Source organism: Corapipo altera, unplaced genomic scaffold, assembly GCF_003945725.1.
Source record: "Corapipo altera isolate COAL_440 unplaced genomic scaffold, ASM394572v1 202, whole genome shotgun sequence".
Classification (NCBI taxonomy): domain Eukaryota; kingdom Metazoa; phylum Chordata; class Aves; order Passeriformes; family Pipridae; genus Corapipo; species Corapipo altera.
The window spans coordinates 664,800-678,683 of NW_020884980.1; the positions used below are offsets into that span (position 1 = coordinate 664,800).

At 51.0% G+C, this 13,884-nt stretch overlaps 1 protein-coding gene across 1 annotated transcript in view; it reads left to right on the plus strand.

Annotated features, from left to right (window-relative positions):
• The first annotated feature begins 2,625 nt into the window (after positions 1-2,625).
• The window catches only part of KDM5B (lysine demethylase 5B), a 55,519-nt gene continuing 44,260 nt past the window's right edge, over positions 2,626-13,884 (plus strand). The window contains exon 1 of the mRNA XM_027665732.1: positions 2,626-2,763. Coding sequence (XP_027521533.1) covers positions 2,626-2,763 — 138 coding nt within the window. The remainder of the gene's footprint in view (positions 2,764-13,884) is intronic.

Consider the following 13,884-nt stretch of genomic DNA (forward strand, 5'->3'; position numbering starts at 1 on the left):
GATACACAGACCCTCCAGGGCTTCCTGCTTACCTTGAATCTCCATCTTATCCAGCCCTGAGCCACCTTGCCCTCCCTTCAAGGCAACTGCTTTTTATCCTTGGGTCATCCCTTGATCTCCCTGCTCGGCTCACCTTCAGATCTTTGTACCCAGCGCTTTTTCTCCTCCATCACAACTTCCCAGGAACAGCACTTGTGTTTGAGTGGTTTTTCATCACAGTCCTATGAGAGGCCTTTGGATGTGACAGGAGTGGCAGAAACAATCCCACTGCACGTGGTCCTTCCAGCTCTGGCAAAAGGGGTCCTCAGGGAGTCATTGCAAAAAGGATTTACTTGCCAAACACCAGAACTCAATGGTGTTCAAGCATCCCTGATGCTCTTGGGGACCCTCAGACCTAAAGTCACAAAAGTAGTGTTCTCCTTCCTGCCAGAGCCCCTCGAGTTTGGGATGTGCTGCAGAGCAGCTGTTGGAAGGTGATGAACCAGCTAAGTTTTCTCTCCACGTTGTGATATTTGGTGATTTATACTGGAGGATCCCTTGGTGTAAACGGAAGTACAAACAGATTATGGTGTGTTTTACATCTGGGGTTGAAGCTTCCTGTGTAAACCTGATACTCTTCTGTACAAGGAATGGGGTACAGAAACTTCTGTCAGCTGTAGGTAAAATTCAGGGAAGAAAATGGCAGGAGCCCCCTGGAAATTGGAGATGTTCCTGAGGGCTGAGGACCCTCCAGGGCTCCCAGAAGCTGAGCCTGCCTGGCACCATGAAGCCATGTCAGAGTGTGACTCTGGGCCCAACATGTCCCTGCAAGGGTGAGACTGTGAGAGCTCAGCTCCTGCTGCTGGTGCTGCTCAGCTTGGGCCATGTGCTGACCCAAGGCAGCCCCTGAGCTGTGGTGCACAGGGGCCTGTGCTGCCAGGCTGGGAGCTGGTGCCTCGTCCCCTGTGCCCTTGGCAGCTTCTCCGAGCCCTGGCTGTGCAGGGAGGTGTCCGACTCCTCCCTATCCCGCGGGTGTGCAGCCAGGGAGGGACAGCTCCGAGTGGAGGATCCCTCCCTTTGCCATCGCCTGCACGAACGCTTTACAAAAGCTGTGTCCGTTTTCCTTCCTTCGTTTTTAAGCGAGGACAAGAATTAGGTTTGTCTTTAAACTGGCCGTGAGTGCTCTGTGCAAATTTTTGCCCTCCTGATCCCCTCTCCTGGGGATGTTCCTCTGCTGGGAAGGGCTGTGTGACACTGATGGGCTGTGGGCAAACCGGACCCCGAATCCCGCGGCTGCCGCTGAGCCTGGAACTCACTGCGCGTTTGATTTTTCCAGCCGCTGCACTAACAGTGAACGCTTTCTCCGAGTTTTAGCCGAAATTTGAAGCCAGCGAGCGAAGTCTCATTAAAAAACGACAGCCGGGAGCACCGTGCGCTCGCCTCAAAAAGTTGCCGTTCGCTATTTGTTTAACCGCCGGTTGTTACAGCGGCGACCGTAAAACCGGCGAGGCCGGGGCTTTGTTGCCCCGCGGGGGTCGCGGCCGGGGGTCCGGGCGGGGGTCGGTGCCGGGGGAGGGGCGGGACCGGGGCCCCCCCAGCCCCCCCTCCCTCCGCACACGTGCGGTACGTGCGGCGCCTGCTGCGGCGGGGCCGCCCCTCCCCCGCCCGGCGCCGCCCCCTCCCATCCCCGGTACCGGGGTCGGGACCGCCCCGGGGGGGAGGGAGGGGAGGGAGGGGAGGGGAGCCCCGGTAACCAGCGGTGCGGGGGGGGGAGGTCACCTCGGGAGCGGGGCAGCCCCTTATCCCCGCGCTCCCGGTGCCCGCGGGCAGGACAATGGCCCCGTTCTGGCCAACCCCCCCTCCCCACACACACACACACACCCCCACCCTCCCCCCAACAAAGGGGCCGGGCCGGGGCCGCGGGGGCTCCACGGCCAGGGCAGACAATGCGGCCGCGCGGACGCGCACGGCCCCGCCCCGCGCGGGTGACGCGGACCCGGCCCGGCCAATGGCGGCGCGCGGAGAGGCTCTTTAAAAAAAGAAGCGCCGGCCGGGGCCCGCTGTCAGCTGTGCGGATCCCTCCGCGCATGTAAACACAGCGCCGGCGGCGCGGGGGGGGCGGCGCGGGACTCGCAGCGGCCGCGGGGCTGCGGGAGCGCGGCCGAGGGGCCTCCCCGAACCAGCGGTGCTGGGGGGAGCGGCCGCAGCGAGGGGGCCGCGCACAAAGGCGGCGGGAGGGGAAGGGAAAGGGGGTCGGGGCGGGGGGGACGCGGATCTGCGGCCCGGCGGGGCGGGGGGCACCGGGCAGGATCCGCGGTGAGCGGCGCTCGGGGGGCCTCGCTGTCCGCCGGGCCCGGGTAGCGCGGGGGGTGGGATCGGCGCCGCGCGGGCCGCTCTGAGTTCCGCAGGATCAGCCGCCGGCTCTTCTCCCCCAACTCACCCCCCGCCGCCTCCCCGGGGCCCTCCCCGGTCCGGCCCCGGCGCCCCCGCACAAAGGCGCGGGCGGGGCGGGGCGGCCGCGCCCCCTCCCCTGCCCGGGCCGGCGGACTTTTTTCCCAGCCCCGGCCCCCCCGCGGACGCGCACGGAGCGCGGCGGCCCCGGAGATTGTTCGGATCGCGGAGCGGAGCGGCCGCCCCGGCCGGGCCATGGCCGAGTTCCTGCCCCCGCCTGAGTGCCCCGTCTTCGAGCCCAGCTGGGAGGAGTTCGCCGACCCCTTCGCCTTCATCCACAAGATCCGGCCCATCGCCGAGCAGACCGGCATCTGCAAGGTGCGGCCGCCGCCGGTGAGTGCCCGCATGGCGCCGCCGGGAGCGGCCTTTGTGTGGGGCCCGGCCCCCCCCGGCCCGCGGCCGCGCAGGTGACCCCGGGCAGGCGGGGCCGCCCCCGCCGCCGCCGCCGCTCCGAAGTTTCACCGGGGCCGCGGGGCTGAGGGGACCGACGGGACCGACCGCTCCCCCCCCACCGCGAAGTGGCTCCCAAGTGCCGGGGGAGTCGGCGGAGCGGCCGCGGGGGGAGCGGGGAGCGGGGGGGCGGCTGCCCCGGCCGGCCCGGCCTCCCCCCGGCCTGCGGGGTTGTCGCCCGGAGCGGCCCCGCCGAGCCTCCGAGGAGGTGCCGGGGTGCTGCCCTCCATGTTGGCATTGTGGCCGTGAGGGGCCGGGGGGACCCGCTCCCCTTCGCCCCCGGCCCCGCCGCCGCCTCCCCCGGCCCCGCCGCGGCCACGGCTCAGTTTTAGCACGGGGAACTGTTCCGCAAGTTGGACAAGACCAAACTCCGCGGCCGTGAGTTTGGCTGGTGGCTCTGCGAGCTGAAGCCTAGACAGACATGGCCACCATTTTAGAATGCAATACACAGTGGGAAGAGTAATAAGCCTTCATCTTCATCATCATCATCTCGGCCGATGGTGTAGTGAGCTCAAAATTGGAGCGTGAATTCTGGTTTCCTTTTGTTGGTCGGCTCAATTTATTGAGAAATACTGTGGCGATCCTAGAATCACAGTTCGTGTGGTCACAATTGTTAGTTTGTTTAAAGGGATGAACACTCGCGCTGGTGAGGAAAGGAGCTTCTCGGGGTAAAAATATAACGAAACGATGCGTGAATCATCCTTATTTTGAGTGAATTGCTCTTTCCCTAAGCTGAAAGTAGTGCGAGTCAGGGGTGGTGCAGCCGGTTTGAGACAGTTAACATGACGGCAAGAACTAGAATGTTGAACAGGCACTGAGTTCAAATCTCCTCCAGCAAGGGGGCAAACTGACAGAGAACAGTTCTGCAGAGTGAAGTTTTGCGAGGCAGACTTTGAGTTCAAAGAAATAATTTTCAGAAACACACACTCCTCACTTTGGTGTGTTAGTTGTTGCTGAGACTCCTATTGGTGTCCATCCTTTTTCTTAGGAATTAAAATAGTCGTAACTTGCTGAATTAGTGTCTGAGGTGGCAGAAATGTTTGTAGTGAATAATGTGATCCTCGCTGGAGAGAAAGGTGTTTCAGCCCTCTGGAGGAAGAGTCCTGGTTTGCAGTGTTAAGAGCACTCTTGAATTTGTGCCCCGGTAGAATGTGCCAGTGCCCCTTTTCATGCAGGCAGCCAGATGCTGACAGAATTAAGGGGAGAAGATGGTTTTTGTTACAGAGTCACCGTAGAACTTCTGTAATATTTTTGAGTAGAATGATCTTTCTGGGCTGTACATTGTCAACAGCGTTTTAGCAACTGTGAGCAGAACAGAATTTTCTTTTGCTTTTTGGATACTTTTCTCTTTTATTGGTTTTTTTTCCCCTTTGTGATTGTTTAAAAAAAAAAAAAAAAGACTTATCTAAAAAAAATCTCATCTATTTCTTGGCTGCTTGTTTAAAAAGCCAAAAGCTTATAAGAAAGCTTCTTGTAGGCTCTGTTATCTGTTGGAGATCATAAATCAACAGTCCTCTGAAGGACTAAATTACTTATTGCAGCTGCGTGTTCAGCCACTCTCATCTTCTCCTCTTGAGGAGGCAGGTATTGCACCAGGTGTTGGACCTGCCTGGCTGCGTGGTCGGCTCTTTCTCTGAGCCTGTTTAGAAGCAGGATGAAAATAGTTGGAGCTGCTGAGGGCTGAGCACCCGGTGGTTGCGTGTAGTCTGGCTTTGGGAGAGCTGAGCTCCCATGGCTTTATCTCTATGCCTGGGATGACTTGTGAAGTGCGTGGTTGGTTCAGCGGCCTGGAGCATAGAGGGAGCTCTTCCAGAGCGACCAGAAAAGCCTTTAAGTTGACGTAGTTCCTGGCCTTCCTCCTGCAATCAGGAGCCGCAGTGAATATTCAGTTATTGTTCTTTTCAGTGTAATCGAGGGGTCTGTAACACCGTGAGCCACAGACTGTGCTGCACTCAGCACAACAGTACCCGTGTTCCCACCGGATGCCTTGTTTGGTGATGGCTGAGGTTTGGAATCTTCCTGCATCCGAGGGAATCTCTTGCCGGCGTGCTCAGTCCGGTTACGTGCCGGGGAGCAGGTAGGCAGCACCATGAGCTGTCAGGATCTGTGCTGAGAAAGGAACTGAAAATTTAAAGGCTGGGTTGGCATTATTTTAGTTTAAACTCTGCTGGACCATTATCAGCAGATGAATTTGTGTTTCTCTATCTGAGCTGCAATATGGAACAACATTGTGTGAGACTGGTGGTGCCCAGCTGTAGCTTCCCCATTTGCTCATGGCCAAGTCCTTCCTCTGAAGCTGGCTTTGATGCTCCAGCACTGGAGCACACAGAGGAGAGTTCCCTGGGCTCCCAAGGACCAGGGGCAGCGCTTTCTCTGGTCCCTTTCTGCTGGCATTACCTGGGCACCAGGTGAGCCTGGAGAAAGCCACAGCTGTGGTGGCTTGTCTTGTGTGGCAGTTTTCAAGGACAGTGAACTGTTTCATGAGGGGAGTATCGAGGCAGCTGATGTCCAGAAGATATCTGGGTGGAAGACAGAGGATTCTGGGTGTTCATGAGATGAAACAATATCCAGAAATATAAGAGAATATAACAGAGGTGTAATTCCTGCATGGCAGTTTCCAGTTGAGAACTCAAGGAGGCTTTCTTCCTCTTCATTCCTGTTCAGTTTGTTTCAGTCATCACCAGTGACTGGGTTTTGCTCTTATTTGGGGATGCTGAGATGCTGCAGTGGCCGTCTGGTGGAGGGTGCAGCAGTGACTGGATCCCTGGCACTGTTCTCCATGGGTTTTTGTCAGCGGTGTGGAGCACGAGAAGGCACAGGCAGCAAAGTGCTGGGCTGAGATCCGGGGCTCTCCCAGCCGTGGTCACTCCTGGGAGTTAATGAGTAGAGATTTAAATTTGGATGGACCAGAGAGGGGAGCTGGATGCAGGAGGGTGGATGGGGTAAAACTTGCTTGCAGTCCATGACATGCTGTTCTGTAGTTAAAATTTTATTCTGTGAACTGAAAATGTCATTTATTAGGACTTCTTCCCTTAAACCCAGCAGAGTTTAAGCTAAAATAATGCCAGCCCAGCCATCAAATTTTCAGTCCCTTTCTTGGCACAGATCCTGACAGCTCGTGGTATTCTGGTAATTTGGAATAAACTCAAGTTTATTCCAAAAACTTGTCATGTGATGGGGTGGCCTTTCGTTCTGGAAGCTTTTGATAGCTCTGCAAATCAGTGGGGGCATTTAGGGGAGGGAAATGAAGAATTGCTTCATTGCTTGACAATGGAGTACTTGTTTCAAGTAGGTAGTTAAGAGTAATTAATGGAAGCAAAGAGTCTAACAAATGTGAAATTTAACTTCAAGAATAAAAGGTAAAATGTGGAACAGGAATAGTATCAACTGCTCCAGGTCTTTCTTGAGGATGGACTCTGCCTTCACTCCATTGTGTCATTGCTTTGCTACTTTGAAGAAATAACAAATAACAATTACTTAAACCTTACTTACCATATGAATCCATTTCCGAGTACACAATATTGTACAATATACTAGAAACATCTTAACTTTCCCAGGGCCAGGCATGAAAATTGAGAAAATTCAAGCTGAATTTCATTACTCTAAGTAATGTGAATATGAAGAAGTACTGTTAAGGCTTCCAAGTATCCCAAACCAGCTGGAATCTGGAAGGAATTGACACTGGAGTTATTGAAATTATTCACTGTCAGTTTTCAGTAAATCCTGGAATGCTGGGGAACTTTCAAGAGGACAGGGAGAATTAACTTCCTTAATGGTTTAAGTTCTTTATGGAGGCACGAGTTCACCCTATCTCACTCCAGGGTGGAAGAATGGCTGGAACAGTCCTGTATAATCCTGGAATTTGGAAGGTAATAGTATGGAATACAACTGTAGGAGCACTGGTGTGGTTGAATTACTTTCTTTGTTTTCCACGAGACCATGTATTTGGTTAATTCAGTTGTGTTGTCATGGTCTAGAAATTAATTGTGTTCAATATTTTAATTACAAAAATTGTTATTGTGCAAAATTAATAACTGGATCACAAATTATTTCAACTATTAATGAGTGTTTTTAATGAAGGATCCTTTTCTAATGGTCTCAGAACCCCAAGATAAGGGTATGTAATTTTCACTACCAGTCTAGAAGAAAAAAATACCTGATTCTGAATGGAGTGTGGAGTTACTTTGGAGGGATCCCAAATACCCAATAAACAATGGATAATATGAAATAGTAATCACTTAAGTGGGACTCAGTGAAAGGGTTTACCTTTGGAACAAAGGAGCATAGAGCATCTTAGAGGAGGGAGGAGTGTAGAAAAACAACTGTGGATCCCTGTGGAAAGCAGTGCAAGGGTGGAATGGGAGCTCTGGATGAAGCAGTAAATGCAGCTCTGGAGTCTCTTGGTGACAAATAAGGAGATTTTGCCTCTGTGGGAGCACGAGAGAAGAAAATTTTGCATTTGGGGTCCTACACTTATTGGAAGACTTCAAAAAGGTTTGCAACTGGGGAGGGTGCAGAGAAGTGTCAAGAAAGTTCTGCACATGAAATAATGAATTTTGAGAAATTTAACCTTAGCAAAGTCTAAATGGTGAAACTTAAAAGCCCAGGGCTTGAAAGAACTGGAGCTGCTGCTCCAGGGACGTGTTCTGAGGAGCAACATTGATTTAAATGTTGTTTAAACCTCTTTAAGTCTGTTCAAGCTGCTCATTCAGCTGCTTGCTTGATTTGTTTTTAAGAAGAAAAAGAAAACACAAAACAAAAAACCAATTCACTTTTGGAGCAGCTTGATTCAGAGTTCTGGCAGTCTCCTGGTCCTGGAGCTGTGAAACAGGAATTAATGCAGAGGATTGAGATACTTTGTCTGAAACAGGAAGCTGATGGTGATGATCCTTCAGATTTGATAATGCACAGAGGCTCATCCAGTTGATTTTATCAAAAAGAAAACAGAAAGGTAACTCAGTTACAACACATAAGTGAGCTCCTGGGGAGAAGCCAGAGGTGCTGCAGTGTCTGCCAGTCCTGGTGAGCTGTGACTGAGCTGCAGGTCCTGCTCAGAGTGGGCCAGGCTCAGGTGAGTCAGGTCACAGGACCTTTCTGACTGTGACAGAATCTGCTCTCAGGGGAGAATGAAGGATGGTGGTGGATTTGCCACTTCTGGCACTTTGGGATCAAGGATGGATGGGATTCAGGGAGGAAGAGATGGTTTGGTGCTGAGGTTCCTGTTCTAGTGCTGTCAAACTTGTGAAGAAAAACAGATTGGTCACTGGGAATTAGGAAATGTTGGCTTTAAATGAAGAACTTGTTACATTCATCACAGGGAATACTGTGGAATTAGGTGAATTCAGAGTAGGTGATTTACTGATCTCTATATTTAGCAAGAAAACATGCAAAAGGAGTACTATTTTAATTTATTTTACTAATGGCAGGGGCTGTGTGCAGTGTTGCTGTGGTCACCATGGTGTGGTTTCTGCTCTTCAGAAACACTGAAACACTGGGGTGTGCTTGAAGGATGATGAGTTTCCCATCCTTGCCTCAGTCTCATTGAGGGATTCTCAACACTCACTCTGTTCAGCTCATTGAAAATTTTAAGATGAAACAATTTAGTCTGGAACTTTCCATTTAGGGCAAGAATATGGAATAGATAGAATTTCTATAGGTTTTTGTTTAACTTGAGATAGTCAGCTAGCTCAAAGCTGGAATTGAAGTCTAAAACCAAGCACAGCTCCCCTCCCCAGCGGTGAAACCAGAGCTACCAGTGGATGGAACTAACCCATGCCCATGTATCCTTTAGAATGTGCCTCCTCTCAAGCCCGAATGACTGGGTTATGTCTGGGGTGTGCTGGAGGGGAATGCTACAGGCGTGTCCAGGAGACCAGGCTGAGCATTTTCAAAAGTCAGGGAGAACTTGTGGGGTCTTACAGCCTGCTGCCCTCAGGAATGTCTGAGTGAATGGTCTTCACTGGGAGCAGGTGCTTTAGCAGGGACAATGGCTCTGAGCAGCTGAAAGGGAGGGTGTTGTGGAGAGCCAGGGCAGTGGGTGGTGGGAATCCCTGGGCAGCCAAGGAGGCTCCACAGGTGAAGCTGGCAGAGTTGTCCGTAGCTGTTCTGCCTCTATTCCGGTGGCTGGGAAATTCAGTTCTTAATCCGAGTTACACTGGGAATAAAATCTAGGTTTGGAAGCTGCCGGTTACAGCTCTGGAGAGGGCACAGACCTTCTCCAAGGGCTGGGATGGGACAGCCCCAGGAACAGTCTGTACTGCTCTCACGTGCTCTAGGAGGTACTGGGAGATCAGAACAAAGGTCTGTCCTTGGCAGACCTGTGCCTTGAGGGGAGGTGGCAGCAGCTCTTGGGGCCTGGTGTCCTCGGACACCCATGGCTGGGTCTGGCCCCAGTCCTGATGGATGCTCTGCTTCAAGGTCTGGGTCAGTGCTCTGAAGTCAGTCAGGGATGTGGGACCCCATCCATCCCCAGCTGTTCCTGCAGGGCTGCTCATACATTGCTTGGTGCTGCCGGAGCCTCTGTATCCGTTCCTTGAGTGCAGGTGCCTCCATGGAGCAGAGCCTGGCATCTCCTGTGTGTGAGCAGGTGCCTCCATGGAGCAGAGCCTGGCATCTCCTGTGTGTGAGCCTGGCCACCTGTTGTGTTTTGAGGTTCAAACCCTGTGTGTAGTTCCCGTCTCTCTCTGCCTTTAGGTCCCCGATGCTTGAGAATCCTCTCCAGCTCACCTGAGCCTTTATTTCTCTCCAGGGGTGGAGGTGGCACCAAAACACTGGGATCTGGAGAGGTGATTCCCACTGCACACTCGTCCTTGGCTGTGGTTCTTGGATGGGAAGGATTTGTGGCTATGGCTGTTCTCCCTTGCTAATCTGCAATATGTAACAGAGCCCAATTTTGTCTCAAATAAGAAATACTCCACCAGGCTTGTTATTGGGCAGTTCTGTGTGTAAGTTGTGTTACTGCACCCACTGTCCTTCCTTGGCAAAGAGGAATTCAGGGATTTTGTTGGAAAGATCAGCTCCGCTCAGAATGGCCAAGGAAGGACTGCTCACCAAGGACTGTTCACCACAAACTGGGTTAGCTGGTGATTGGAGTTCCCAACTAATGTTAGCCTTTAACAGGGTCAGAGAGGGATTAGTTCCCGTTAGATGGGAGCTTTATGGCTGACCCACTGCCAGGCAGTTAATGGGTTTGTGTGGATTCTGCCATCTGAGCTCCCAGTGTGTTTTTAATACAGTCATAAAACCAGGAGACTGAAAGGGACCTCCTGAGTCACCAAGCGTGCTCCCTCCCTCTTGGAGGCAGCAATCATGGAACACCTTTGCCAAGGCAAGATCATAGATGTAGGAACAAAGAATGTAGGTTAGGCTCTCAGGGTGGGCATCCCGGGAAGGGGGGAATCACTGCAGTTTGCTGAATGAATGTGTTTCTGTGGCAAGAATTGCTAAGATATTCCTTTGGATCTTACTATGAGCTGCTGTCTGGCAAAATAATAAAAGGGGTGTCTTTTTCTGTGTCTGACATGGGAGAGATTGCAAGTAAAACACTACTTGCAGTTTTCAAAAGATGTTGAAAAAATATAAGACACTTCAGAAAAAGCCTGAGGAAAAAAAAATCTTTATTTGCAGGACTGGTAAGCTGGTTCTGTAAAGAGAAGCAAAAAGATATTTGTTTATTGAGAAATGTCTTGAAATGTTGCTCCCAGGAAGAGTTCAGGAATAGCTGCTCAGGCAGCCAGCAGACAAGGGATTTGGTTAAAAAGGAGATGAGGATAAGGGAGGAAGAAAAGCTGAAGCCAACTAACTTGTAGAGCAGCTTACCAGGGGCAGTGGTAATTCCTTGTTCCCTTGAATTCGCAGGGGTGGGAGTGGTTAAATTTTAATTAGTAAGTTTGGATGAGGTGCAGGGTTTGCCAGCTGAAATGCTCTGAAGCCTGACATCCCTGGAGCAGCTGAGCTGGGAGCAGGAATATGGAAATATCACAGAAATAGTTGTGTTGAGCATTTGTAGTTTGCATTACCACTTGAAATACTAGTAAGATCCCTAAACCATGCCTTCTGCAAAGCTGGATTTGTCCCCTACAGTTTATAGAAAAGTTTAAAATTTTCTCATTTTTGCCTGGATTTGATGCCAGGTTTATGACAAGTGCAGACTAAGGTAGCACAGGATCTTGTTTGTCCCTTGGAGGCTTTTAACAGGCAGGGATGGACAGCACAACCCAGTAGAGTAATTTCAAACGAAGAGTCTTGGGGAGGGGGTGTAAAAATTCCTGACTTTTTAGGAAATCGATGTTTTCTTGCTTTCTGTGTATACTTAACATTAACACTCAGCATGGCTGTTGGAAGATACTTAAATTGAACTTTTTAAACATTTTAAAATTATTTTTTTTTAAAACAGGGAAATCCAGACCAGTTCCTTTGAGGAATGAAAAGGACGAGTCTCAGATTCCCAGGCATGAGGTTAAGGGAAATGGGCCTGGAGAGCTGGGGGGTGTGTGCCCTTCTCTTCCCCAGCAAAGCTCCTCCTGCGGCTCAGCAGCTTTGCAAATGAGCCCTGCACCACAAAGCTCCCTCTCGTGGTGCTGCTGCCTTTCCAAGGTGCATAAAGGCATTTCTGTCACACACAAATGTCCCTTAAAGCTCCTTTGAGTGAGCATCACATTTTTCTTGGTAAGTTTTGCTTCAAAATGTGCCCAGGATTTCTGTTGAGTAAATAATATGCTTGTTAAAGAAGGGTTGAAAGCATCTTTGTTTAGGACTTGAGGAACTTGCCATACTGTGGAATAGAAAAAGATAAATGTTATCCTTATTGGTTGTATCAACTTTGAATAGTTTGGATGCTCCAAAATAAACTGTGCTTTTAAAATTACTCTGTGACAGTCAGGATGGACTGTTTGCTGCATGCTGTCATTTCTCCAGATGGTGAATGCCTGTGGGTCTGTGACAGTGTCATCTGACACAGTTTGTGTTCGAAGGGATGTGCTGTAGTGTGTTTGTAAAATCAAAAGTGATTTTATAATAATCTAATATGACGTTAGGGAATTAATAGCATTAATTTCCCTCAGCTCTACCTGCACTGGTGCAGCCTCACCTTGAGCCCTGTGTGCAGTTTTAGGCACCAAAGACATTAAGCTATTAGAGAGCATCCAAAGAAGGCCACAAGGATGGGGAAGGGTTTGAGGGGAAGCCTTATGAGGAGCAGTGAGGGCACTTGGCTTGTTCAGCCTGGAGGAGACTGAGAGGAGACCTCATTGGTGTCTTCAACGCCCTCACAAGGGGCAGGTACCAATATCTTCACTCTCTTGACAGGACTCGAGGAAACAGCATGAAGCTGAGAGGGGAGGCTGAGGTTGGATATTAGGAAAAAGTTTTTCACCCAGAGGGTGGTTGGGCACTGAACAGGCTCCCCAGGGCAGTGGTCACAGCCCCAAGTCTTCCAGAGCCCAAGGAGCACCTGGACAATCCTGTCAGGCACGTGGTGGGATTGTTGGGGTGTCCTGTGCGGGGCCAGGAGTTTGACTCGATGATCCCTGTGGGTCTCTTCCAGTTCAGCATATTCTGTGATTCTGTGATACCTGCTTAAAAACCTCAGAAGCCAGAGTCAATCCAGTGTTCCCTCTCGTTAAGCACATTTACCATCTCACAGCAGAAGCTCTTGAAATGACTTGCTTCTTGCTACGAGTTAAACACTTTTAAGACTGTTAAATGTCTCTTTCTGGCTGATGAACCCATCTGCTTGATAGGCTGAAAAGTTACCTACTGAAAGTGCTATATTTAATAAAAGGAGTTCCCAAAGCTTATCTCTGGTAAACAGCTGACGAACCATTGGGGCATCCTGGTGTGTGTGTGTGTTGGACATTCAATATCAGTAAACTTAAAAACTGCAGGTGTAGGAAATGCCTGTTGAGGCAGATTGTGTTATCTGGAGTCATGTTACTCTCTCCAGTGCAGTGGGTAACTGGTGCTTTGCCAGCACCAGTGTGCTTGGCCAAACAGGAAAAAATGTCCCCAGACGTGCAGCAGTCAGTAATAAATAGGAGATCGTGGAGATAATCAGCTAATTCTGGAGCAGGTTGTTTTGGGTGCCGTGCTGTGAATGAGGTGTTTGTGTAAGATCATGCACATAAACTTCCTCATTTGCTTCCATAAGCAGAGGACCAGCCTGCTCCGTGCTGTCTGCCAGGGGCTGGGGCTGTGTCTGCCCTGGGCACCCTTGGAGCTGGATTTCTTCAGTCTTGAGCAGGAGCCGGAACCTGTAGGAACAGGTCGGGATCCTGTTCCTCCTGTTGTGCCCAGTGGCATGCAGACTTTCCTCTGGGCTCTGCCCAGAGCAGCAGCCTGTGCCAAGAGACATGTGGCCTGACCAGAAGAGTCGCCTGAGCTCTCCCCTCCCTTCCCTGGTTTTCCTGATGTGCTGCCAGTGCAGTAACTGCAGGCGATGGCCCCGAAGCGCAGCATGGGGCGGTGACGGTGTCATTGCCTACATGAGCTCAGTTCTTGCTCCTGTTCACTTTATTCCTGTTTCTTGACCTCTGCAGAGCCTTACTGGAGGACCTGGTTTAGAGTGATGCGTGGCCCACTGGGGACAGCCTTGGCTCATTGCTTTGCTGAGCAGTGAGGCAGCACAGCCCCCTTGGTTTCGTTTACTGTCAGCCTAAGCAAAGCTCTCAGGACCCCACAGTTCTCCTTTGGGCAATTTAATTTGATCCCCAACATGTCTCCTATGTGTCATCACCACTGTGTCCCCTCCTGGGCTGGGTGCCTGTCTCCTGTCTCCCTCTTTTTGGTACAGAGCAAACTCCAGAGTTGTGACTAATGATATAACCAGTTGGTTCAGCTTGAGAGTCAGATTTGTCCTGTTGAAGTACAACACTTCAAATCCTGCCCAACTGTTCCCAGTTGTGCTTCTCATCTTACAGCTTGAGGGCCACGAATGATTCATCAAATAGCAGGATATTAGAAAAGAATATCCAACATTCTCTTTGTCAGACTTGCCAGTTTCATTGC